Source organism: Desmodus rotundus, chromosome 5 (assembly GCF_022682495.2).
Source record: "Desmodus rotundus isolate HL8 chromosome 5, HLdesRot8A.1, whole genome shotgun sequence".
Lineage (NCBI taxonomy): Eukaryota > Metazoa > Chordata > Mammalia > Chiroptera > Phyllostomidae > Desmodus > Desmodus rotundus.
The window spans coordinates 116309596-116337338 of record NC_071391.1 but is presented as its reverse complement, the minus strand read 5'-3'; the positions used below and the strand labels follow the sequence as shown (position 1 = coordinate 116337338).

The 27743-nt window shown below is 48.9% G+C and overlaps 1 protein-coding gene across 3 annotated transcripts in view; it reads right to left on the bottom strand.

Moving 5' to 3' along the window:
• Positions 1–26978, bottom strand: part of SLC4A5 (solute carrier family 4 member 5) — a 72174-nt gene extending 45196 nt beyond the window's left edge. For 2 of the 3 annotated variants that reach the window (XM_045193787.3, XM_045193789.2), the window contains exons 1-2: positions 26486–26977; positions 21992–22121 (exon numbers count right to left, since the gene is read on the bottom strand). In XM_045193787.3, coding sequence (XP_045049722.2) covers positions 21992–22044 — 53 coding nt within the window. In that variant the 5' untranslated portion in view covers positions 22045–22121; positions 26486–26977. Of the gene's footprint in view, positions 1–21991; positions 22122–26485 lie in introns of all 3 variants that reach the window. The other variant, XM_045193788.3, reaches the window with a different exon arrangement.
• Between the last annotated feature and the right edge of the window lie 765 nt (positions 26979–27743).

Genomic DNA, 27743 nt, shown 5'->3' with positions numbered 1-27743 from the left:
CCGCGCTGGATTTGGCCCTGAAAGTTATGGTTACAATGCAACTGTCGTCTGAGGAAGGAAAGAAATTAAACCAAGGGTGTGCAGGAAGTTGTCCTTTTCTTCACAGGCTGGGTGGAGGGGGCCCAGTGGGAAGGCCCTGTGCAGAGGTAGCACCGGCCTGTCCTCCCCTGCAGAGGGCAGCACCGGACCGCTCAGAGCGGGGTCAGCTAGCTCAGCTTTTTAAGACGTCAGCCCCAAATTAGTGAGGAGCTTCAAGCTAGTCCAATAAAAATCCCAAGGGAGTATTTTTGGGACCATGACTATTCATTCCAAAGTTCCTCTGAAAGAGATAATATCTGAGAATTGTGGGGAAAGTCTAAAAAAAAGGAGAAGAATGGGGATGAGATATGCCCATAGTAGATTAAAAAAAAACAAAGAACTTGCTAAAAGGTTTAAGTCCTTAAAACAACGTGGTTCCAGACGGGATACAGACAAAGGGGTCATGGGATAACAGTCCAGAACCTGGCCCTCACCCCGGTGGAATGTGGGTGTTGATGGAGGAGCTGTTTAAAAGATGACCAACCTAAAAATAAACAAGTGACTTCTCACCAAATACAATATTAAGTTGCACGTGGATGAAAACCTAGACATAAAAACAAATCTATAATGGAACATTACTGAGCTGTAAAAAGGAAGGAAATTCTGACATAGGCCATGGATGTAACTTGAAGATACTGTGATAGCTGAAATAAGCCAGTCATAAAAGGCAAATAATGGACGATCCCATTTATACGCGGGACCGAGAGTAGTCAAGTTCATAGAGCAGAAAGTAGAAGGGTGGGTGCGGGGGCTGGGGGGGAGGGGCAGTTCCTGTGTAAGGGGCCCAGAGTTTCATTTTGTGAGAGGGAAGAGCTCGGGGGGTGGGCGGCCGCGATGGTCACACGACACTGTGAAGGCGCTTCCTGCCACTGCCTGCGCACACCACGGTGGCTACCGTGTTGGCGTGCGGGTGAAGTGTACTGTACTCACTAAAAAAAAGTAGCAGTTCAAAGTCTACAGACGGAAGTGTAAGTATACTGGAAGAGAATACAGGCCAGTATTCTTGTATTCTTGACTGTGGAGAAAGCACGTGCTTTCCTATACAGCACGTAAAACCATAAAGAAAAAAGTGAACAGATGTTGTTACATAAAACTAAACTCAACTAAAACTTCTATGTAACAAAATAAGACAAACAAAGTTCAAAGAAATATAACACACTTGGAAAGTATTGGCAACAAGCAGGGCATCAAAGGACTGGTATTTATAATATAACAAAGCTCCACATTAGTAAGAAAAATTCAAATTATGCAACTGAAAAGTGAACAATTCTGAAAAGAAATAAAAATAGCCAATAAACATGAAAAGATGTTCAAGCTTACGAGTAATTAAGGACATTTAAATTACTGCAAATTAAATTCCATTTTTATCCCTCATGTTGACTAACGACTTCCTGTGCTGCTGAAAATGGGGGGATGAGCACTCAGTTACTGGATGTGTGTATAGCATACGCATACACAGTATATGTATGTATGCCTATACTGTATGTATGTGTACACTCTCTGCGCTATGTTTAAATTTTTATTGATTATAGAGGGAGAGAAAGGAAAAGAGAGAGAGAAACATCAATCTGTTGTTTCACTTATTTATGCTTTCATTGGTTGATTTTTGTTTTGTATGTGCCCTGACTGGGGATTGAACCCACAAGCTTGGTGTATCAGGATGATGCGCTAACACACTGAGCTACTCCACCAGGGCCGCTACATGTAGTACGTTTACACTATACTAGCTGCACAGCCTTCTTGGTGTGGGGAATTGAGCGGTCTCTTTCAACATTGGTGTGGATGTTTTTTGACCCAGTGGTTCCATTTCTGGGAGATGATCACAGGCCTATCGGCACACATCTGCACACAGTAATATGGGCCAGGGTGTTTACTAGAGCTTTGCCCGCGGTGAAGAACTGGCACCACCAGTTTTCAGTAGAGTCCTGGTCACATCCACGCCCTATGTGCATGCTGCCAGATCCCCCTCAGAGGGAGTCTGAGGACAACCATGCATGCTGACAAGACAGACAATGCCATCGCATTTTATGAAGCACACACATGCCTGTGCGTGTGTGCACGTGTCTGAAAATGCTCTGCAGAAATTTTGGAAGGACGCTTGTCAGATGGTTAACAATGGTTACTGCTGCAGATAGGATGGAGACTGCGGGAGGGGGGATTTGAGAGACTGGCACTGTTTGGGTTAATTTGAGCTCAGCCTGTGCAGTTGGGTGGCCAGGGTTCAAATCCCAGCTCCATTATCCACTAGCTGTCGACCACGGGCGAGTTACTTCATCTCTCCTCACCTTTGTTTTCTTCAGTAGATGGCAATGAGAGCAGTGCCCGGCACGTAACGCACACGCCATTAGTGTTAGCGTTGAGCATAAAAATAATGAATATTGCTTGTGTCATTTTAGAAACAATAAAATGATAAGCAGGTAAAGGCATTCAAGGCTCTTCCAACCAGAAAACACCATGTGTGACATTTCAATGACCATCACTGTACATCTCGGTGTGCGCGAACACACACAGGCACACATGTGCACACACATGTACGCACACACAATTTTACATTATTGACACCATAAGGGCATAATATCTGATGGCCACCCTTTCCTGTTTATTAAATTCATATCGGTTTAAAGGCTCTTGAGTGTTCTATTGTAGGAATGGACCATAATTGACACGAATGGTCCTCACTTGGTGGATATTTATTTAGGTTATTTCTAATTATTCTTTATTATAAACAAGGCTGGTTTGAATACCCTCGGCCCCTGCCCAATAGTTGCCTTAGGATAAACTCTTAGAGGTGAAATGGCTACGTCTGCACATTTCTAAGTGTAGGACAGGTATTTCCAGACTGTTCTCCAGGAACGGTGCCGACTCACACTTCCACCGCAGTCTAGGAGCCCTCGCGCTTCTCTGAAGTCCCTCAGAGTCTAGTGTTGCCATTCCTTTCCCCTTTGCTCGGTTGGTAATTGAAAAACCATATTGTATTTGTGCTCTTTTTGTTACTAGTGGGATTGAACATCGTTTCCTTTGCTGGATTCCCTCTGTACGCAGTTGTGGGAGTGCGTACTTTGTATTATCAACGTTTAACATCCTAATTCAGTACTTTCATTGGAGATCGGTCAACCAGGTGCCTGGTGGGGCCTTCGGGGCTTGAATGGACCCAGGAGGGGAGGTCTGATTAGAGGAGACCTGGGAGGTGACCTGAAACAGGGGGGCTGGAGCAGGGAGCACCCAGACACTTGCCTTGGAGACTCCCCCAAGGGCTGCTGTTTTAAATGGGCAGATCTATCTAGGGGAACATCGTTTAAGTTACAGTAGATCCCAGTATGGATGACGCCAATACAAAGTTTTTCTAAAAGTTGTACTAACAAAACCGGGAAGAGCATAACTTCCTTCCTAACATGCAAGGAAGAGCTGAGAGGACAAGCCCAAATGTTTTGATCAAGAGGCCGCTCACCTCTTCCCTGAGAGCCTTTCTTCTATTCAGCAATCACATTTTCCTTTCCACCCACCCCCTCAAAATACACACAACGAATCATCCTGTTAGCTTGTCACCGAAGACCCTATTGTTCTTCCACAGCCTCACTCCCCGCCCCCATTCACCCAAAGGCGATGTGTCCCAGTGCAGGGGCCACTTGAGTGGGTTTCTCCCTATGCTGTCTCCTCAACATCCCGGGGGGCATTCTTGGGCAGCTCTCTCCAAGACATTCCATTCTTCAGCTTTCTGTCTGCACAAATGCACCTCCCCCGGGAAGGAGTGGGGGAGAGCACACCTTCTCTTTCCGACATCCTTTATTAACTCCAGAGAGCAAGGACAGTCGGTCCTCTCCACCTCCCAGGACTTCACTATTTGCGCTGTGTGAGGCCCATGCGGAAACTAGCTCTGTACAGAAACCGACGAGGGCACCCACCCACCCGAGCAGTCTGCAGAGAAACAAAGCTACCTATTCCCGGGTTCAGGGTAATGCCAGAATAGATTTCTGCTACTGGCATTCCTACCTTCATCTCCAAAAATTCACTTGACAACTTCACTAGGACACCTCGCTAGCCCTCCTTGCTACTGTTTTGGGAATCTAGATGTTGAAATAGCGAGCCTGAGACCTGGAGCTTAATTCTGTGCTTTTAATGGCTATAGCTGGAAGCAGAGCTCACTTTCACCTCGAGTGGAGCTTGGAAACATGGAGGACTCAAGAGCTGCAACAGTGGTTTTCAACTTTGGCTGCCTGTTAGAATTTCCTGGGAAGATTTTAAAATTGCTGATGCCTGGATGGTCGCCCCATCAGGAAGTTGGTCTGCCCATGGAAGCCCCTAGGTTATGGGACTGTGCCCTGAGGGTCGGAGTCCTTGCTCTGTCAGTACACAGAACTGTGTGACTAGAGATAGTCGGGCCTGTCTGGGATCCCAGTGCAGGCAATCTGCTCTGCGCACTTGGAGCCCATTCTCCTTCTGCAAGAGGGGGTGTGGTCTCTTTCCCTTAGAATGGCTCTGAGAACCCCGGTGAGAGACTGGAACGGGAAATCCAGAGTGCAACCGGAAATCCTGAGCCTCCTTCCTGGCATGGCCATGCTATGCTTTCGTTCCTTAATGCACAGACAAATCACCTGTGGGGCTTGTTAAAGTGCATATCTGGGTGAGCAGCCCCAGGATGGGGTCCAAGATTTTGACTAACGCCCAGGCGTGCCGATGCTGCTGGTCAGCAGGCAGGCCACCTTCGAGGACCGTAGGCTATACAGTAAAATGTCCTCTTTCTTCTTTGTTTTCAGATCTGATCCCTTCTTTCTCCATTGCCTAGCAAGAGTGCCACTTCCTCTAAAAGCCTCTCCCAGTTATCCTGCTTATTTCTCCGATAACAAACACCTGGGACAGGGGTTTCACCCTGAAGCTGCATCTTATCACCTGAAAGGCTGTGAAAACACAGACGACTGGGCCCCACCCCAGAGTATCTGATGTCATAGGTCTGCGTGGATGGGAGGACATTTCTAACAAGTATTCGTTAGAAACACTAACAAGTATTTGGACATTTCTAACATGTTCCCAGGGGATGCTGACGCTGCTGCCCCAGGGACCACACTTTAAGGACCACTGCCTTGCGGCCCTGGCCAGTGTGGCTCAGTTGGTTTGTGCATCGCCCTGTAACCAAAGGGTTGCAGGTTCGATTCCCTGTCAGGGCACATGCCTGGGCTGCAGGTTGGAGCCCCACTCTGGGCAGGTCCCAGAGGCAACCAACCATCGATGCTTCTCTCACATCAGTGCTACTCTCATTCCCGTCCTCTCTCTCTAAAAGCAATGAAAAAGTGTCCTCAGGTGAGGAAAAAAATACTACCCTGGGACAATGATTCTTAAACTTGTTTGCTCATTAAAAACCTAAAATGCTTTAAAATCTGTAAGTCTGGGTCTCATAGACCAATTTACATGAGAATATTTTAATGGGAACCAGGTGACTGCTATAGGCTGTTGCAGGTACCTTCCTGACCTCTGGCGCTCAGAGGCTAAAATAACAATTAATTGTAGTCAACGTGTTTCCCCGTTGTTTGGTATATACAGATGGTCCCCGACTTACAATGGTTTGACTTTCAATTTTCTGACTTTACAATGGTGTGAAGGTAACAGGCATTCACCAGAAACCATACTTTGAATTTTTAACTTCGATCTGTTCCCAGACCAGTGACACTGACCGGTAACTTACTCTCATGCTTCGGGGCAGCGGCAGCGAGCCTCAGCTGCCAGTGAGCCATGCTGTCACTGGGGAAAATGACCAGGTCACTGTGCATTGTGTTGCCAGCACTTTTTGGACATCAGGTTTTGTGTTTTCACATCCCGTCATGTCCATAAAATGCCCACCAGTGTCCCCTGCTTCTGGTGCGAAGAGGGAGGCACTTACTCTTGAGATGACAACAGCCCGGCTGCAGGTGTGTGCGTGTTCTGAGCAGGTTTACGGTGGGCTGGGCTAAGCCCCGACGTTCTGCAGGTTAGGCGTGTTAAATTCATTTTCGACTTAACAGTATTTCCAACCCACAAGGGATTTATCGGGACTTAACCCCATGGTAGGTAGAGGAACATCTGTGCCTGCCTTCCCAAATAGGCATCAGGTTTCTTGAGAACAGGGGTTCTTTCTTCTCTGGGGTTCCGTATGGTCCCTGGCCCAGAGCAGACCTCATTAAATGCTCGGGCCTTCCTGCTTGAGGGTAACACGGCCACTCTGATCTCTTTGGGGGAAGTCTGGCTATGAGGAAATGACTGAGAAAAAGCAAGCTCAACAACTGTGGGGTTCAAGTGTGTTTGAAATACTCGGTACGATCTCAGTGGTGGTCATCATAGTCTAGCCGTGTCGCAGACAGCCACACAGAGGTCAGCTGGGCAGGAGCTGCCTCCTGAGGGAAGCAGACCCCACCACCTACGAAATTGTCTTGTGAAAACATCAGACAGGACCCAGAAAGGCCTGGGCCCAACTAGCACTTCAGACGGAATACAGGGGCGGGGAATCTGTTGAACACGACCACAGGGACACAACGAACAAGACCCAGGGCATGGAAACCACGCCAGACAAACGATGCAGTTTCCTTAGCAATAACAACAGCTGCAGGGGAAACAGGGGAGGGACAGGCAGATTAAAGACAACGTAGATGTTCTCCCAAATGCAAGGTGTGGACCGCTCATATTTTTGTAAAAAATGAGATACTCTGGGAAAGATGGATAATGCCTGGATAATGCAATAAAAATAAAAAAGTACTGTCTTTTTTTTAAAAAAAGACGTGACAGTGCTGTTGTGATTTGGATAAAAAGAAAGAGGCCTTTACCCAAAAGAATTGAAAACAGGATCTTGAAGGAATATTTGTACGTCCGTGTTCAAAGCAGCGTTATTCATAAGAGCTAAATGTGGACGCAGCCCAAGTGTCCACCAATGGACAAATAGATAAGCAACACGCGGGATGTATGTTCAGTGGATCTTACTGCATCGCAAAAAGAAAGGAAGTTCTTATATATGCTACAGCAGGTGGGAACCTTGGGGACATTATGTAAAGTCACAAAAGACAAATAGCGTATGATTCCACTTACACGAGGCATTCAGAATTCCCAAAATCACAGAGACAGAAAGGTTCCCAGGGGGCGGAGGGAGGGGCGATCGGGGAGTTAGAGTTTTAGGGGCACGGAGGTTCAGCTGCTAAGGTGAGAAGAGCTGTGGAGACGGAAGGCAGAGATGGCTGCGCAACCTGTAACAATACCACTAAAACACCTTTAACGCCACTCAAGTATACACTTAAAATCGTCAAGATGGTCACTTTTATGTTAAGTATATTTTGCTACAGTAAAAATAACTGGCAAAGAAAGAGGCCTTCCTTTGGAGACACACACTAAAATGTGCGCAGCGGGAATGAAACGGGGCCAGGGGCTGCGAGACATCGTTGGTGTTGCGTCTGGGGTGTGGGTGGGGACACACACAGGTTGCCCACGAGTTAGCCGGTACCACTGACGCTGGGTGATGGGTGCACGGGGGTTCCTTCTACCGTATGGTACATTTGTATAAATTTGACCTTTCCATTAAAGTGTTTAACCCCTTTACAGAATCAACAGAGGAATGAGTCTTTAAGAAGTCTCTGACCCAAGCCAGGTTTAAACGCTTAGAAGCCTGAATAAATGCTTCATGTGTAATCCCAAGCACCTCACTGGAAAGTGACCTTTATGACACGGTTGACTTCAAAAAGTGGGGAATTAGAGTGGAGAACCAGGTCAAATGGAAAGAAAACCTCTGGGCTGGAAAAGGACTCTCAGGAATTTGGTCTGGGCCAGGGCGGGCATCAGCCGCTCCTCTCCCAGCTGAGAGGGAGGTACACAGAACCTCCAAGAGTCACATGTCCCAGAAAGCAGTTCTCTGTCACGCAAAGGGGGTCCAGAACTGAGGCCTTTCCTGTGACCAGTAACTCGGTCACAGAAACAATTAGAGGAAGCTGCTGTTCAGTTAATATATTTAATACTAAGAGCGGTAGAGAGTGGGGGCGGGGGCAAGCTACCAGGTACAGCCCAGGCTTCCCCACGCTCAGACCACGGGGTGTGGGAACAAGAGGGCAGGCAGTTCTGCTTAACGGAGGGTCTGGAAAGGGCCGCACACGAGAGACCTGAGAGCTAGGCCCACCCTCAGCTGGAGACTTAAATCACAGCCCGCACTAACCCTGCCCCAACCGGCTTACAGAGCGGCAGCTTGCACCCTGCGCTGCAGGAGGGTCGTCTGGGAACTTTTAACACATTCCGACATCCGGGCTGAACCCCAGGCCAAGGACACCAGAATTTCACGCCTGAGAATCAGACTTCAGTGCTTTATGAAAAGAAGAGCCAGGTCTTTGGGAAGACAAAACAAGGAGTGAGCCATTGCATGAGGTTAGGTAAAAGTAAAATCTGAAGAATATAGAAAAATATTGGGATTGGAGTGAAGGACTTTTCTTTCTGTACTTACTATGCATGTCGTCATCCTTCACTTGTGTCCTGGTTAACTTTGTTTCCAAAAATTCCCCTTAGAGCATCCTAATTTTAAGGATTTTTTAAAAAAATGTAATTGCCTGTAGAATACAACCTTTCACCTTAGGGTTATGTTGCCTCTAAACATTTAAGACTTATGTTTGTGTGAATTTGTTTCTTCGAGAAGTTAAGGTCACTCACCTATAAGTTGTGAAGTGCATGCCCGCACTGCGGTAATTCTCTGTCTTTGCGGCCCCACTGACGCTATTCGGCCCCCTCCCTTCCCCACGCCATCGCCCATCACCCTAAGAGTCGACATCCATGTATTAGTTTCAAAGCGTTAAGTCTTGGTGTTTTCACTCTCTACTTGTTGGTAATAAATTTTGTGACTCTAACAGATTTATTTCTAAAAAGTAATAGGAATGTGAGTTTTCCCCATTATCTAGCAAAGCCATTAGCTTCACATTGAGTCATATCAGGAACCTGACTTTTTCAGCAAAAACCAAAGGTCAGTGTGAATTCTCTTATGTGCCAATGAAGAATTTTCCTAGAGATGCCTGAGGAACCATCAGGTACTTGCGGGTTCAGTCTTTGACAGAGGCACCAAATGATAATTTATGGGAGGAAAGTTTTTCCAAAGGGAACCTTGTAAGCAAGAGCTCATTTCTATAATTTATTTGCCAAATTCTTACTACATAATGCAAGCACATGCATTAAAGTGTGTATGTGAAATAATGCAAAAAGTTGTCTCTTCAACTGATTAAAATGACACATATGGTGTATATGTTCACAAATCAAACTTGACAGTGCATTGGAAACATGGTGAAGAATAAAAGACTGAGTGGACAAGCACAGCTCAAGGGCCAACAGGCACATACAGAAGTTAGAAGGTCCCAGGAGCGGCTGGTGAGCCCCAGAAAGGCCTGGCGGGCCACGTGGGCTGTGCACCCCAGACAAGACCCAGAAATCTGCCTTTTTAGTGTCCCAGAGGTGATTAGGTCCAAGGCTATTGTCTAGCGAACACCAGGTTCACAAGGGCCGATGTAGAAACCCAAAGGCCAATTTATTTAGTTTACAATGAGGTTTACAACAGTTGTAGGAGTTAATGATTCACATCTTCTAGCCTCTGCATTCTCTTTAGAGGCAGACCTACAGGGAAAGTCAAATTATCATCAGAAAGATATAGAATCAGAAGGAGGCACATTAACTAACTAATTAAAATGTTTAAGAGATTCAGAATAAGCTGTCTGGAGTCCTGCAACTCTACAGATGAGATTTGCTGGATACCGGGGCCAGACAGATGGGCACTCTCTCCTAGACTATTTGGAAGTAACCCCACAGGCTTCCGTGGCTGACTAACATCCTGTGATCAAAAGTATTTCCTTCTGCTGGCCTAGGAGTCTCCTCTAAGAGCCTTTGGTTATGCAGTGCAATTGGGTGCTACTGCAGAGCCACTGCTTCCCAGAAGTGCGCCTCGTGGGTGCTCCGCCACAAGTATGCGGCAGAGGTGGGGCATTCCGGGAGCCATGGTGAATGGAATGTGGGGAGGCGGTACCCTGCAAGCTCTTGCGTTTGGGGAGGGTCCGTCAGGTGAAGGGGAGCCCACAGCTATACGAATGCCACCAGACAAAGCTACTGGCAGATTCTGGACTGGCTTCTTTAGGGGAAGGCTTCTGGAGCCAAACTGCTCTGAAGGCTGCTGGTCTGTGTCCAGCCAGTATTTGTAATTAGCCCCACGGGACTGTCATTTACAGACTTGTCCGCCTCCCCCAGAGTCTGCTGGCACCTTCTCCTCATTGCCCCTCAGGAGAGGCCCTCTCTTCCACCTCTGCTGTTCAGGGCCTACTTCAAAGGCCACCTCCTGCATGACAGAGCCTCCCCAGGGGCCCAGCTTGAAGAGACAGCTCCTTTCTCTGGCTCCATTGCACTTTGCATCCTTTGTCACAGTAATACCAACAATGGCTCAAGTTCACTGAGCACTTTTTGCGTGCCAGGTGCTTTGCTAAGACTTTTGGTGTAGTATCTCATTTAACCCTCAAATTGCTCCCACAGGTAGGTCTGTGACTATATTCATTACACAGTTGAGGGGACCAAGATTCTTCAAGGGTAAGGAACCTACCCAAGATCATGCAGCTTATAAGAGACAGGGTTTGAGGACAAGCCTTTTGACCCTAGAGCTGTGTTCTCTCCACTTCTTACACCCTGCCCTGAGGTTCAGTTGTCTGTGTACAAGAGCACACACCTGCCTTTGACTCTAGATCAGGAGTCGGAAAGCCATACCCTAAGGGCTAAAAGCACCCTACAGCCTGTTTTTGTATGAATGGTTTTCACATTTTTAAAGGAGAAGAAAAAGAGGAAGGAATCATGTAGGAGCAAAAAGCTTAAAATATTTATTATCTGGCCCTTAGGAAATGTTTGCTGATGTCTGTGCTAGATCATAAGCATTTTGGGAAGAGATTCACCTCTTACTTGTTAAATTCTCCCACGGGACCTGAAACACAACATCCCCTGAAAGGTTTTTAAAATAAAAGAATAACGGTGTGAATGAGACATTTTCCAAAGGTCTCCCAGAGCCACGGATTGGAGCTTCCACTTTTCCCCAGCCCTGGGGACTGAGGCAACACTGCAGTGACATCAGGGAATGCCCACGTGCCAAGACAGGGCGTGATCTCCGAGGTGCTTGCCCAGGGCAGGGATGGGTTTGCAAAATTCTATCTATCATCTATACTCTCATGGACAACTCGAAGAATTCTGAAAGTTTTGGTTGGCATAACAACTGTAACTGCGGCCGAAGAATAGATTACATAAAAGTGCGTATCTTTACTACTACATATACATAAAGGACATAACTGGGGTGTCCACTCCATTGCCATCCATGGAGCTATGTTTTCCAGGCCATGGCCAGCTCTTCTCACCCCCCATAACTCTGATCTGGGTCACAGTGATGAGACAACCAAAGGTGGGCAAACCAGATTCTCTGTGAAGAATTATGGATTGGGATTGAGGAGCAGCCAGGAGCTCTGGAAGGTCCTTTGAGTAGAGTAGGTGTAAACATGGAGGCTGAAGAACGGCCAAGGGCAGAGACGAGCAGAAAAAGCTTGCCTGGTTTCCCAAGTCCAGCCCTTGAGACATCTGACTGTCCCTGGGCACCAGGAGGTGCTCTCGTGTTCTGTGTTCTGCTGGGCCTTCCTCCTTTTGCATAAGTTAACTTGAGTGTCTTTCTGTTAACATACAGCCTCAAATGTCCTGACAATGACAGTGGCATTTCACTCTACTGGGCATCATACTCAGGGCCGCACAGCTCACACGAGCTTAGGCTGGGGCTGTTGAAGATGGACATACCAGATGGGGGCTCGCTCTTAGCACAAAGGGCTCCTGCCAGACGGTTTCCAGGGGGGACATTCCCTCGGCCCTCTAGTGTCTGACAGTTCCGATCCTAACAAGATAGTTGGCAAAGCCTCTAAAATCAATCTGTAGATCTTGCTTTGATTCTAAGTTGTACACACCAACAGTAAAAAGGTGTTATTAAGATAGTAAGGAAAATTTGAGTCAAGATTGGATGTCTCACTGTATTAAGGAACTGTTCTCAGTTATGCTAGGAGACACAATGGCATTGCAGTTGTATTTACAAGAGAAGTCTAATGGCATAAAGATGTGTGCACACAACAGCTGAGATTTTCTTTGAAGTATTCCAGCAAAAACAAAACAAAATGTGCAAGAGCAAACAAAAAATAGTAGTGGAGATACATAAATATTAATCATTGATGAAAGTGGGTAATGGATACATGGGGGTTTATTACATTATTCTCTCTACTTTTGTGTTTAAAATTTGCCACAATAAAAAGTTTAAAAATATACATTTAGAAATGTAAATTATTATATATAATTTATACTACATTATATATATGGATAAATCAAGTGGGATCTTGGCTTGTAAGGTGGTCTGATGGTGGGGTTTCCCCCTGCAACTGTGGGAGCTGTCCAAGGATGTGCTCCGTTCCAGGGAGGGGTCTCTCTGGATGACCAGCCTCCTGGGCTCTGAGGAGCTTCCAGCAAGTCGTGGGAGAGCCCCTTTCTTCTCACCTCACTTACCTGTCCTTCCTATCATACTCGCTGACCAGCTAATCCAATCTTACCATCGGGGTCTGCTGTCTGATGGCCTTGCATCAATCACTGTGTGACTGTCTCCTTGGCTGCAGGCTGCCGCTTCCCCGTCCTAACTGCAGGCCCTTTGAAGGTGCCCCGCCCCCCGTGGGTTAGGCCTCATGCAGCCCCTTCCTGAGCTGTGCTAACTGTAAGTGGTCACTAAGTCTCTGGGGGGAATGAATGCCCTAACACAGCCCCCATTCTGTGCTCACACAGCTTGAAGATGAGACACTGGCTGGAGCCAGGGCCTCTGAGACCTGGGGAAACCTTCCTCACATCTTCCTGGAACTTGATCCAGGTTCTGATTCATATAAAATGACTTTTTCCTGCTTGGCCAGCATAAACATCAGGTAGGTATTAGTGTTTGACTGGTGGAGGGAGAGGGAAGGACCATGCTAAATATTGGATATGGAAGTAGTTTGATGATGACAAATTGTATGACTATTCAGACCAGTAGATAAGCATCTGGTCAAACAACCTTACAACTTTCCTCTGACCATAAATCTCCATGCGCCCGTCCAAGCAAGGTGGTGGCATAGGTAAACACGGCTTGCCTCCTTGCATAACCACATCAAAATTACAACTATAATGTAGAAAAACCATCACTCAGAACTGTCAGAGATCAAGTTCAATGGAAGTCCAACAACTATGGAACTAAAGAAACCACATCCATCCACACCGGTAGGAGGAACAGATATGTGGAACAGGCTGGTCCCACACCCATGTGTGATAGATACAAATTTGGGAGGGATATCTTGGCAGCGAGGAGTCCCAGCCCCACGCCAGGCTCCCAAGCACAGGGTTCCAGTGCCAGGAAGGTAAGTCTCTGTAACTTCTGGCTACAAGAAACAGTGGGGACTGAGTCAGTGGAAGAAATTTCTGGAGTTCCAAGAAGTTCCTCTTAAAGAACCCACACATGGACTTACTCAGACTCACTCCCTCTGACCCAGCACTGGGTGGCAGCTTGAAGGACACCAGTGACATATAGGGAGGAACTGAAGTGTCTGGCATCAAGGCAAGAGCTGGGGGACAGCTCTCTCTGAGAAAGAAAGGTGGGCAGAGGCCATTGTCCCTTTTCTGAAACTTCCCCCAACAGAACAACAGAGTCTGAAGGCAGGTGCCATAACTGAGACTCCATCAACCTGGCCAACCTGGCTAACACTGTTTGTCCCGCCTGGAGATCCCCTGAGATTCTATCCCACCCCACTGACAGGCCCACCCAAGCTATTAACAGTGGCTTTTCCATATGAATGGCTGGTCTTGGGTCATGCTTCACAACTTCCTGAATCCTCTCAAACAAGCAACAGCTGGCTTCAGTGAGCCCACAGCCCCCTATACCACTTGCTAAGTGGCCACGGGCCTGACACTAGCAACAGCCAGATTTGGATCACATTTTGGCTTCATCTGGGAACCTCCATGCCCTGCACAGGTAGCAGCCTTCTGCAGATTGCTTTATAGTGCATGCAGGGTGGCCCCAGGCAGAATACAGGTAGGGGCTGACCTTGGCCTGCACCATCCAGGAAACCTCAAATCCAGCACACCCAGTGGACAGCTACAGACCACACTGGAGCACCACCACCCTGCCCTCTCACAGCTGGTCCTCCACAGAGGGTGGAGATTGGTGGTCAGTGATCACAGCCAGACCTTGCAGCTGACTGGTCTTGGTAAATCCTGCCCATTTACCTGCCAAGAGCAACCAAGGCTCAACTACAAGAGGAGGGTATACTCAGCCCACACAAAGGGCTCACCTCAAGTACTGAGCTTGGGTGATAGGGGAGGCTGTGCCACTGAACCCTCCAGGACACCTACTACATTAGGCCACACTACCAAGACACAGAGCCAAAGCAGCTCTAGAAACAAACACAGGGAGGCTGCCAAAACAAGGAGACAAACATGGGCCAAATGAAAGAACAGATCAAAACTCCAGAAAAAGACTAAACAAAATGGAAACAAGCGATCTATCAGATGCAGAATTCAAAACACTGGTTATAAGGATGCTCGAGGAACTTAGTGAGGACCTCAGCAGCATAAGAAAGACCCAGTCAGAAACTAAGGATACACTAATTGAAATAAAGAACAATTTACAGGGAAACAACAGTAGAGTGGATGAAGCTGAGAATCAAATAAATGATTTGGAATGCAAGGAAGCAAAAAACAAGCAATCAGAACAAAAAAAAGGAAAAAGAATCTAAAAAAGTGAGGGTAGTGTAAGGATCCTCTGGGACAACTTCAAGCATTCCAATATTCACATCATAGGGGAGCCAAAAGGAGAAGAGAAAGAGCTAGAAATTGGAAATCTATTTGAAAAAATAATGGAAGAAAACTTCCCTAATTTGGTGAAGGAAATAGACATGCAAGTCCAGGAAGAACAGAGAGTCCCAAATAAAATGGATGCAAAGAGGCCCACTCCAAGACACATCATAATTAAAAGGCCAAAGTTAAAGATAGAGAATCTTAAAAGCACCAAGAGAAAAGCAGTTAGTTAACCACAGGGGAGTTTCCTTAAGACTGTCAGCTGATTTCTCAAAACAAACTTTGCAGGCTAGAAGGGATTGGCAAGAAATATTCACAGTCATGAAAAGCAGGGACCTACAGCCAAGATTGCTCTACCCAGCAAAGCTACCATTTAGAATCAAAGGGCAGATAAAGAGCTTCCCAGACAAGAAAAAACTAAAGGAGTTCATCATCACCAAACCATTATTATATGAAATGTTAAAGGGATTTATTTAAGAAGTAGAATAAGATCAAAACTATGAACAATAAAATAGCAAAAAATACAAATCTATCAACAATTGAATCTTAAAAAAAAACTAAGCAAACAAGAAGAACAAAGACAGAGTCATGGTTATGGAGAGTATTTTGATGGTTGCCAGAGAGGAGGGTGTGTCAGGGAAGGGGTGAAGAGGTGAGGGGAGTAAGAAGTACAAATAGGTAGTTACAGAATAGCCATGGGGATGTAAAGTACAGTACAGGAAAGGAAGTAGCCAAAGAACTTATAGGCATGACCCATGGACATGAACAATGGTGGGGAGACAATGCCTGAGGGGGTGGGGGTGCTGGGTGGAGTGGGGGCAAAGGGGAAAAATCTGTACAACTGTAATAGCATAATCAATACAATATAATTTAAAAAATAAATAAAATATAATTTAAATAAAATCTCCATGTGTGGCTCCACCGGAATAAACGAGGATGGCCTCAGGCCCTCTCCTGCTCACCTGCCTCAGGGCGCATGGCAATCTGCAACTGCTCCATCAATGCTCCAGCCTCCTCTCTCCAACAGAAGACCAGTCTGGAGGCCCAGAACTCTCTCAACTCTGCTAGGAGCTCCCACCCTCGCTGCAGGTGCCCTACCCCCTTCTCCTTTGGTCCTGTCATCAGGGAGAGATGTGGGCCTTCTTGGCTGGAGGAGCCCCACAACCTGTACCCAGGGCCCTGAACCCTCCACCCAGCAGTCCCACTCTGCTTCTTGCATCTCTAAAGGGGCTCTTTCATGTGGCTCCTTTCTGCCAGGCTTCAATATGCTCACATCTCTTTCATCCTCAAAAACAAGAAACGGAAGCCTCCTTTGGCCCCATGTTCCCCTTAAAAGACATCCCAAACTCCTGCCCTCCGCAGACAAGCATCTTGGAACAACAGTTCAACTGAACCCACCTTCATCCTTCTTCACCCTCTCTCCCCATTCCTCCCTGGAGACTGTTCCGGTCTCTCCATCCTATGGATACTCATCAGTTCTTCCCCCATTTGGGGGCCCCTCCCTCCAACTTAGCGTCCCCCTGCCCTGGTTTCCAGGACACAACACTCTCCTTGCCCCCCTCTCTCTCCAGCGGCTCTTGCTCAGTCTCCAGCGTGGGTTCAGCTTCCTCTGCCCAGCCCTTAAATGTCAGTGTTCCCAGGGGCGCTGTCCTGGGCACTCTCCTCACTTCACAGAAAGGCAACTGTATCCTTTCCTATGGGTCTGATTTCCATCTAGATGCTGACTCCGGACCTCTTCGTCTGTCTACATGGTGACCGTCGCCACTTGGTGACCGTCGCCACTTGGAGTATCCTCAGGCACAACATGTCCAAAGTGGAGCTCCTTATCAACCTACCTCCCCAAGACAAAACGAAGCAACATTCCCAACACAACAAAACCTACTATTGCTCTTGTGCTTCCTTAACTGCTACCCACTCGCTCAGCCTGGAAAGCTGGGCATCTCCCTGACTGTCCTTCTCCTCCATGTGCCACGAGGCCTGAAATCCTGAGAGCTCTACCTTCTAAGACACCTCTCAGATTCAGTGAAACAAGGCAGGGGTCAGGGAGGAGACAGGAATGAACAGGCAGAGCACGGACGATTTTCAGGGCAGTGAAACTACTCTATACGATACTACAGTGGTGGAGACATGTCACTGTATGCCCCACCCACAGAAGGTGCAACACCAAGAGTAACCCTATGTGGGCCGTGGACCTCGGGCGACAATGATGTGTCAGTGGAGGACGACCGATAGTAACAAACGTGCCCTCTCATGGGGGATGTTGATGATGCAGGATGCTATGCACGCATAGGGGTGGGAGGCGTATGGGAACTCTGTACCTTCTGCACAATTTTGCTGCTAAAACTGCTCTAAAAAAATAAAGTATATTTAAAAGGATGTATATGTATCATTATATTATATGCTCAAAAAATATGTCTACAAGTCTTTATTCGCACTGCCGACCTATGGTGTCAGGGGCTTGTCATCTCTCACCTGGACCAGCTCCCTAACTGGCTGGGTCTTGCTCCAGCGCTCTCTTTCAAACAGACAATCCTGCCTCTTTCCTCCCCCACTCCCTCAGTGGCCCTCTGAAGCCTCAGCACCCAGTTCAGCCTCCACAGCAAGGCCTACACAGGGCCTGCCACTGCCACTCCCAGCCCCGTGCTCTACCTTCCAGCCACAGTGCACTCCTGCCCCTTCCTCTGTATGTCTGCTTCCCCTGGTGCAGGGCCTCTTCCCCCTCCCGTTCCCTCTCCTGGCTAACCTTGACCCATCCTTCAGGTTTCAGGGTGGACACCTCTTTCTCCTGGACATCTTTGACCCCTCCTGTCTAATCAGGTGCCACTTCGCAGTGCTTTCACAGCACCCTATCACCAAATGCCCGGCTGTCCACCTCTGTGCCTCATCAGACTCAAGCAGGGGTGGCATCTGCTGTTCATTTTTGTCTTGCCAGCACCTGGCTCAGGGCCTACAGGTAACAAACCCTTAGTAAATATTGGCTGAATGAATGGATGAGGTTTGTTGACTTCCGTACTTAGAGCTCTCAGCTTCCTAGTCTTCTTTGTGCATGGAGTGGTCAGCCCTGGTCTCAAAAGGGTGACCCCAGGTGAGTGGCGAGAGCAGAGGGCTGGGGTGCATTCTGTGCCAGACTGAGAGCAGAAACGCTGCTAGCAGGGCAACCTACAAGAGCTTGAGCTGGGGCAGCTTTAGGGTTGAGACAAAGTTCAGGCTCCAATCCCTGCCGTCCCCCCTCCCACTCCACCCCACCCCACCCACGTGCAGAATGAGGAAGCATCCTCACCTGCATGCTGAGAACCATTCAGGGCTTTTGAAAATGTCCTGATCTGGTTTGACCCAATTAAGCTGACCCACTTCTCCTGCCCCTCTTCCCGTCCTTTCCTGGTCGTTGCAAGAAGGTTCTCAGGGCATATGTGTCTCTTAAGAACTTTCTGGCAAGTTCATGCTTTTGGTCCTGTCTGAGATCAGAGGCAGCTTGGATTTGAAATGTGCTTTCAGAGCTCTTGAAAGGCTCTAAGCTCTGGGTATTTCTGAGTAACCCTGAAGGGCCCTCCACATTTGGGTGGGTTCCAGCTCAGGCTGTTCTCCTTCCCTTCGCACCCAGGCTGGGGGGGGGGGGGGGGCGGGCTTGAGAGAGGACGGAATTCTGGGTGAAGTGTTTGCCAGCAGTGAGGGGCTTGCCTGCCCCCACCCCACCTGACCAGGCCCTCCCTTCAGGCAAGGTCAGTGTCAGCAGCCAGCCGCACTTCCCTCCCGGGAAAGCTAAAGAGACAGAGTTAGTAAAAATCTATCTCATGAACAGCCTGGCCTACCAGCATTGATCCCATTAGACATGATGCCCGCACACACAGTCCCCATTATGTGCAGAGGGGCAAGGCTCAGAGGAGCTCAAAAAGCCGTTTAATTCCGGCCAGGGGTGACTGCTTCCCCCCGGGGCCCGAAACATCCCTCAAACTAATAACCCCTGACAAAGCGGGCCAGGGAAAATTCCTTGCGGATTTGAGATTTTCACTCTGTTAATCTCCTAACTCAATAAAGTCAACACTCCTGTAGCAAGTAAAGTACTTTTATTAAAGGGTCCCCTCCCCCATTCTCTTTGATGTGATATAGACCTTTGACCCTCCCAGGGTCTGAGTGTCTCTGTAAGGGGTCGGCCCCCCTCTCCACCATTTTCTCCTGTCATTCCAAGGAGGCCCAGAACCCACTAGAATTTGCTAATTTGGGGGTTCTGGAACTTCTGAGAGCTCTGACTTCCATGAGGAGATCCTACAGCCCATCAGGTGAGGGAAATGCCTCCCATTCTTTTGTGAGGGGTAACAGGTCTCCAACAGGCCTGGCCCCAAGCACCTCTACTGTCTAGTTTGCCTGAAGGAGTGCCCAGCATAACTGTCCAGGCTGAGGTGGACTTGCGGGCCAGGGGCTGCCCTTCCTCTGACCTCTCTGGAAGCTTGCTGGTCATACCTCCAACAGTTAGCTGGAATCTGGGTGGGGTGAGCTGGAGACGAGGTTGAAGGCGGCTGGGGCAGAGAAAGGAGACTCGCGGTAAGGAAGCCCGGAGCTCCTCTCCTCCCACTGCTTGGTGCCCCAGGTTGCCCCTCAATCTGCTCCTCCCTCAGATCTGCCTGGAACCGGGTTCAACCATTTTAACTTATAGTCCCCACTTTCCTCTCTCTATCAGTTTGAGGTTACGGCGAGGCCCTGCCTGGGTTGCCGTGGATGCTGTGTTGCTCAGAGAGTCCGCCTGGTGGGAGCCCACCAGCTCACCGGTGCTGACTGTCCAGAACCTTCATGTTTCAGGAGGAGCCTCCTTCTGGAAACATCATCACCTACAGTTTACCCATTTCGTTGAGGGGTTTGTAGTATGGACACTAGATTCTAGAAAGTGGGTATTTTATCTATGGGGACAGACAATCAGGTCTCAGGAAGACTAGAAAGTGGGTATTTTATCTATGGGGATGGACACTCTGGTCCCTGGCGGCCCTGAGGCCTACCCAGCAAGGGTTCTGGGTGTGTGCAACGGGGTCCCCTGGCGGGTCTGGCTCTGGGAGCTATTGCCAGGGGTTCTGGATGCTGACCTTGCCCAGTGGGGAGAAGGCACGCTCTCCCTACTGGGCCTCTGAGAAGGCCCTTCTCAACTTTCCTTCTATTTGTCCCCTCGACAAGAAAGGCACCTGCTCAGGGAGGCACTAGCCCCTCACAGCCATTAAGCCACGATAGATCAGACTGGACCCTGGTCATTTGAAATGTCCTCCCTTCTCATCAGTCCTGGACAGATGTCCCATGCTCTGTGGCTATCCCCATTTATCACCCACCCCAGTGGGATTGCCTCCAGATTAGAAATCAAAACAGAATCCCTGGAAGCTGGAGGAAGGAGAGGGAGGTGACCGACCGCATGAGGAAAGCGTGACCGAGTGCCTAAGTCCTCAGGCTGGGGAGTCAGACAGGCGGGGGCTAGAATCCAGACTCAGTTACCAGCACCCTCTGACCCTTGCAAGCTATTTGCCGCCCTGAACCTCAGTTTCTCCATCTGTAAAATGGGGATATAACAGTTCCCTCCTTCTCGGTGTTACTATGCAGCTTGAAGCAGATGAGTCTGTGAATTGTTTAGCACATAGTAAGGGCTCACTGAATGGGCCGAAGGGAAGAGGCTCAGTGGCTTCCAGACTGGGACTGCACCCAGCCTGAGCCCAGGAATTCATTCCCTCCCTGAGGCCTGCAAGGATCTAGTCCTCCTGATGGCCTTTCTTCCAGGAGAGGTTGGGGCTTGGGGAGGTGAAAACCTGCTCCTCTGGGCTCTGCAGAGCCACTACGCAGGTGAATGAGGTTGCTGGGGGAGGGAAGGACCCAGGTCATGGTTGGGGCAGCTGCCAGGCTCACACGGTGGCCCCCTGGCAGAACCAGTGCTGGGCACAGGTGGTCCGTGCACTCTCAGCCCGGGTGATATCAGCCCCAACGGGGCAAAAACTGGTTCTTAGAGGAGCAGAAATAGTTTTAGATATGACAGTGGTTTGTGGCTCTCCAAAGCTCAACCCTACCTGACAAAATCTGATTTCTTAGTAGTATTTATTTATATTTATATATTTCAATATATTGGAGTGACATTGGTTAATAAATTTATATAGGTTGCAGGGGTACAATACTATAATTTATTTTTTTTTAAATCCTCACCTGAGGTTTATTGATTTTAGAGAGAGAGGAAGGAAGAAAGAGAAACATTGATGTGAGAATCATCTTAGTAGTATTTAATTTCTCTCATTAGAAATAAATTCTAATTTAACAAAGTTATCTTAAATTAAAATTTCCTTGGGGTGGGGGATGCTAATCAATTAGGTTGAGAAACTTTGGTATGGTTCATCTTCCAGACTCTCTCAACTTTCTGCCCAGGGTCCCCCTCCTCTCACCAGCCCCTCCTGCTACCTCCTACCATATCTTTCTTCCCCTTGGGCTCTTGGCAGCATTTGGCACTGCTGACCAGTCCAGTTCAGAGGTCACTCTGTCCCAGGGTACGACCTTCCCTCGGTTCCCATGACTTCACCCCCGTGGTTCCTCCCTCCAGCCTCTGGCTCTTCTCTTCCTTTGCCCCATGGACACAGCTCTCTGCTCCCAGCACCTGCTTCCATAGCTCCTTTCTGCTTTCCCCGCCCCAAACCCCAGCAGCCCACTGGCGCACACTGTCTGGATGCTCTCCCTCCCTGTCCACCCCAGCCGGTTTGATGCTTCCCCTTCTCCTACAGTATTTACTTTGGACCATTTGACACAAAAGAATATAAGCCCTTGTATTATTCTCTCAGGGTTGTATGGGTATCTGGTCTATCTTCTGACTTGGATTTTAATTTCTTAGAGGATAAAGAAAAAGTTGTAAGTTTCTGTGTGCTCCTTAGTGTCCAGCCCAGTTCTGGATACCAAGGAAGGCAGATGGGAAGGTCTTTAGGGGACACAAGGTGGCCTGCAGAACTCCAGTTGCCAGGTGCCACTGGTCGATGGCCTTCCCAATAGCACAGCCAGTGCAGCCTGGGCCCTGGGCAGAGCATAATGGGAAGCTCCCCTCTGCCTCCCACTTGGGGCCCCGCCTCACCTGGCTGACTCCTTCCACTCCATCTGGTCTCCATCGTGCTGCAGCGTGTCCATCTCTGTGAAGAGGGTGGGGTTGGGAGCCTCATCTTCCTCCCCCAGGATGTCCTGGAGCTGCTCAGCAGCTGGAGACCCTGCAAAGAGAGGGCAGCAGGAGTGCCTTGTGGGAGACAGAGGCCTGCGAGGCCAATTGAAATGGACCGGGAGCCAAGAGCAAAGGAAAGGCATTTCCTAATTCAGTAAAACTAAGTCCACCTTCTGGGTGAAGCTGGATTCAAGTCTCTGTGGGTTGGATGTGGATGAGATATTCTTTGGGATAACAGAGATGAAAGGATTTAGTCTGCATTCAGAATCCAGGGTCCTGGAGCTGACAATGACGAAGGGTGGAAAATGTCCAATGCCAGGGCAGCAGCAAGGACAGGGGACACAAACACGAAGTGAGAAGAATTCTGACCCAACTTAAGCATAAAAATCCCAGCGGGATCCCTTTTTCACTGGGCCCCAAACCAGTCAACTCCCAACATTGGCCTTGAAGGGGCAGTCAGCCACGTGAAAGGCTTGTGCCAGGGAGCCACACGGGCTGACTTTTTACATGGGCAAGAAGACAGCCCGTTCCTGGGCTCCGGGGCTGCTTTCTAACTGCCCACTGGATGTCACCTGCCAGATGTGTCTCCAGGACCTCAAAAGTCAGCATCTCGACACTGAACATGTACCCTTCCCCAGACATGCTCCTCCTCTTTTCCTTCTTCCCTTTCTTCTTTCCTTCCATCTTTCCTTCCTTTCTCTCAATATTTAATAAACACCGACTATGTGCCAGGCGTCGTTGCAGGTGTTGGAAAACAAAGCTGTGAAACAGGCCCGTATGTCCTTGCTTTCTTAAACTTCTGTTCTAGTGACAGAGACAGGCGTTGCACAGGTAGCAAATCCATAAATGATTATTTCAGGTAGTGATAAGTGTTCTGGATAAAAGAAAAGAAAATGACTATGGAGCTACATTAGAGAGCACGGTCAAGAGAGGCCTCTCCACGGAGGGTTTACTTGAGCTGAGATGGGAAAGGTGGGCGGAATCACTGTGTGTGTCCATCCGGAAGAAGGGTGCTCCTGGGTTTCAAAGACCCTGAGGTGGGAAAGCGCTGGTCAGTGTGTCTCCGGCATGGTGTGCAAGAGAGTGGGGCATGGTGTGCAAAGAGTGTGACGTGATGTGGAATGTCTCCATTAAAGGCACAACTGTCCACCCAACTGCACAGGCCAGACACCCAGGAGTCATCCTCACCTCTCTCTCTCACCTCCACTCTCTTATTGAAAGTCTTCAAGGACACATTCCCTCCTCACTGATCCCGCCGTCTCTGCCCTGGTTCAGTCGCTCACTGACCATCTCCTGGGCTTCCTCAAGTCTTCCCTTCCTCTCAACCTCCTCCATCCCCTCAGATCACCCTCCCCTTCGGCCTGCACTTATTTCCTCATGGGCTCCCAGTGGTCAATAATTTCAACTGCGCTTTCACCACACCTTCCACTCCTACTCCTTAATTTCCCAGTACAAGCAGCCAGCCAATTCCCAGACCAGAATTCACTGGCCCAGGCTTCCTCCCTGCAGGTGTGCCCTGGGGTGCGGGGAGATGCACTGGGGTACAGTGGCACAGTGCAAGCAGGGTGCTTTCAATCCAGCTAGCCGTGGGTATGAATCTCAGAGTTGCCACTTACTCATGAGTGAATTCTGAGTGAGCCGAGGTGTTGAGAGGAACAAACCAGAGAGGGAGAGGGAGACGTATGACATGGGGCCTGGAATGTAACAGGTGCTAATCCCCCTCACCAACTCCGCACCCAGACTCCTGAGCTCTGCTGAAGAAAACCACCCCACTATGAGAATGGAGGGTTTCCTCTCTAGTAGGTTCCGGAAGTGCGGCCGCCTTCTACTCATCCTTGTCGGCACCCTTCCCAACATCCCCCAGTGACATTCCTAACCTTTGCTCCTCATTTCAAGCCCCCTGAACCATCTCCTACTCCATTTCACCAAGAAAACACAGGCCTCCAGGCATGAAATCCACCAGCTTCTTCCCCTCTGGTCCTTCTGTTCATTACCACTGTCGCATTCCACGTTTGAACAAAGGAGCCCTACCTCCAACTTAATCTCTGGCCCCACCCATTCTGTTCTGCCACATCCTTATTTCCTCAACTAGCTTTTCCTTACCTGGGTCTTCAACTGCCCCTCTCCACCCCTTTCTCTAGCCTGTAAAATAGCTCTTTCTACCTTAGAACATCTTCCCTTAATCCTGAAGGCCTTCCAAACTCTCTTGATCTCCTTTTCCCCTGCTTTCCCCCAACTTCCTGAAGGAGCGTCTACATTTGCTGTCTGCACTTCCTCCCTACCCAGCCGCTACCCAGCCTGCTACAACTGGCTCAGCCCCACCACACTAAGGACCCTGACTAAGGCAGAGATTTCAAAATGGCAGCTCAAAGACATGTTTAATTCAGATCTCATGGAGTATAAACATTTTGAAATTGTTGTTAACATAAAAAAAAAAAAACCTGTGAGATCTCATTTAAAATCCATTTTCTGACTTTTCTTGAAAATGTAGATGCTCTGACGACTGTGCCAGCATTCCTATTTGGCAACAATCAATTAGAGCTGAGTAGTGGCTGCCTCCTTTAGTTGGGCCTATGCATTTTAGTTTGCCACAGTCCCCACTGCTCCCTACTACCCTGCTAATCTCATTTATGTTATGTACCAGAGTTTACAACACCACCCTCAGACCTCTCTTTTTATCTTATCCTTAAACCGATACATTAATAAAATCAATAAACTATGGACTGGCTTATTTCTGGGGCATCAGTGCTCCCTCTGAACTGAAATGCTACTCTTGGCTCTCACAACACAGCACTTTCTTGATATTTTTCCCTATCTCTTTGAGGGCTCCTTCTCAATATCCTTCCCCGGTCTCTCTTGCCATCTCACTTAAATCTTGATTTCCCCCCAGCCACCCATGTCCCCAGGCCCTGCCTGCATTGAGCACTTCCAGCTGCCGACTGGACTGCTCCATCTGGGAGTTCTGCAGCCTTCCCAAGTCAACCTCACCACATTCAAAACAGTTCTGCATCCCTTCTTCCAACACCCCAGCCCCGCCCTCTTCTGTTTTGATCGATAGCACCCCTAACTGGCCAGTCATCCAGCCAAGAAATGTTGGACTCACTCTAGAAGCCTCCTTCTCTTTCTCTAGCCAGGTCCAATCAGACACTGACTTCTTTCATTTGCTTCCTAAATATTTCTTTAAAAAAAAGATTTTAAAATTTAATTTTAGAGAAAGGGGAAGGGAGGGAGAAAGAAAGGAAGAGAAAGGCCAGTGTGTGGTTGCCTCTGACATTCCCCCCACTGGGGACCTGCCTGCAACCCAGGCATGTGCCCTGACTGGGAATCGAACCAGTGACCCTTTGGTTCCCAGGCTGGCACTCAGTCCGCTGAACCACACCAGCCAAGGCTGCTTCCTAAATATTTCTTATCTCTCTCCTTTCCCCTCGCCCATCGCCACCTTCTTGGTTCAGGTTCTCGTGGTCTCCTGTCCCTGTCACTGCAACAGGCACCCACTGCTCCCCCAGCTTCTGGTTGCCCCGTCCATTCCCATCCCCTGTGAGACAGCAGAGTTGGCTTGTAGAACATGTCAAACATGTTCACATGGCAGACTCCTGAGAGTCACCATAAAATATTTTGTGTATGAGTTAGAAATAATTTTACTAGCAGAAAATACTATTAATTTACCTGTACATGGCTCAATGGAGCTCATTTATTTAAACAGATTTTATTTCTTAATTTTTTATTACTTTCAACTTACATCTTTGTCATTAGCTTATTAGTAGCTGACACTTGGTAGCAGACACCAGAGATTTAAAGAAATTTTATAGGAGAAAAACCAACAATTGAACAAATAATGTTACTTTTTCTTTAAATTGGGAGAAGACTGACTGCTTGACTCGGAGAGGGCGCGCTAATTCCCCATGTGATCAGAGTTCAAGGACTATTGTTCCAAAGTGTAGCTTTGATCACGCTACTCTCCAGGTGGTGAACCTTCACTGGCTCTCGATTACCTAAAGCCTGGGGTCCATGACATGGCTCACAACGTCCCTTGTGATTCAGACCTAACTTGCCTTCCTAGGTTCTGTCCTGTCCCTCAACCAAATGCCCTGGACCCCAGCTACCCTCAACTCCAGCCACCCTTGACCCCAGCCATTCTTGATCCCAGACACCACAGACCCCAGCCACACTTGAACCCAGATACCCTAGACCCCAGCCATCCTTGACCCCACACGCCCTGGACCCCAGTCACATCAGACCACACACAGTTCTCTGAAAAGGAGGGCACCTCTCACTCCTTGGACCTTTGTGCCTGCCATTCCCTGAGTCTGGAGTCCCCTTCCCCCTTTCAGGCCAGATAAGAAGGCAAATAAATGGAGAGATGAGGCAGGGCAGAGAGCAGGACCCCCGAGTGAGCCTTGTCTGGGGCATTACCTGCTCCCCGGAATAGCTGAGGGCTGGGGTCTCCAGCTGTGGGCACTGCCTCTGGCCCCAGCCTGTCTCTGCTGCTGCCACCCTGGCCGCCGGCCACTGCCTCCACACGTCTGCTTCCTGGCACAGCACAACAAACTCACTTTTGTTTCCAGTTAAGCACCAGGGGAGGTGTGGGGTGAGGCAGGTGGGGTGAGGGTGATGGGGAGAGAGAGAGAAAGAGAGAAGGAAACGTAGAATGACTGGGAAGGGGGAGAGTGAGGACTCTATGTGAGAGTGAGAGTGAGTACTCTAAGTGTGAGAGAGAAAAACTGCATTGAAAGGGAAGTAAAGCTACTGCGAGTATGAGAGGGGTGTGTGTGTGAGAGAGAGGGAGTGGGGAGAGAGAGAGAAAGAGAGAGAGAGAGAGAGAGAGAGAGAGATTCTCAGGTGCACTGGAAGAGGAGGGCTCAGTGGCTGCAGCAGAACCTCAAGCAGGCAGCCAGGTCCCCACAGCCGGAGGCCATGGAGGGCACTGGCAGAACTGCCCCTTCCCCGCCCCCACAGCCCTTCCCACAGTGCCAGGGAGCTCCGAGAGTGCCAAGGCACCTCTCTTCTGGCCCCTTTATAAAGGCAGAGGTAGGATTTGCCTTGACACTCCCCGGGGCCTTCTTAAGAGCCTTGGCCGGCAGGTGAGCTGGCTGGAGTGGCCTGGCAGGGCAGGCCTCTCAGCCACACAGCGCTGGTGTGGAGGTGGGGTTGCTGGGGGAAAGGTCGCTGTGGGGTCTCACATTCCACAGCAACCACGTCTAAAGCTGGTTTCTCTCCCCCCAGCTTTAAACCCAAACTCCTGATTCTTTCCTTCTTCACCCACTTCTAAGACGGAGTCTCAAATGTCATCACCCAGTGGGCATTTTCGGGGACAGTGAGAACTGGCCACTTCAGGGCGTGTGGTGAACCCCCCCAGGGAATTATTTGCTCTGCCGAGAGAAACTCCTAATCTGCTGGGTTCAGTTCCACAAGTGCTTACTGAGTACTTAGAATGTGCCAAGGTTGATTAGAGGTCACTGAGCGCTGCTGCTCCAAGGAGCTCTGAACCCTGAATGCACTAAGGCTTAGAGCTGGAAGGCAGCTTAGCAATCGTCCGGTCAAACCCTTCACTTCACGGATGAGAAAACTGGGACCCAGTTCACACCACAGAGGCCCCAGCAGGCCCCGGTTAGGGAAGCCTGGAGTACAATCCACGCCAACACCAGTGGCAAGGAGTTCCTGGCTCCGTGGG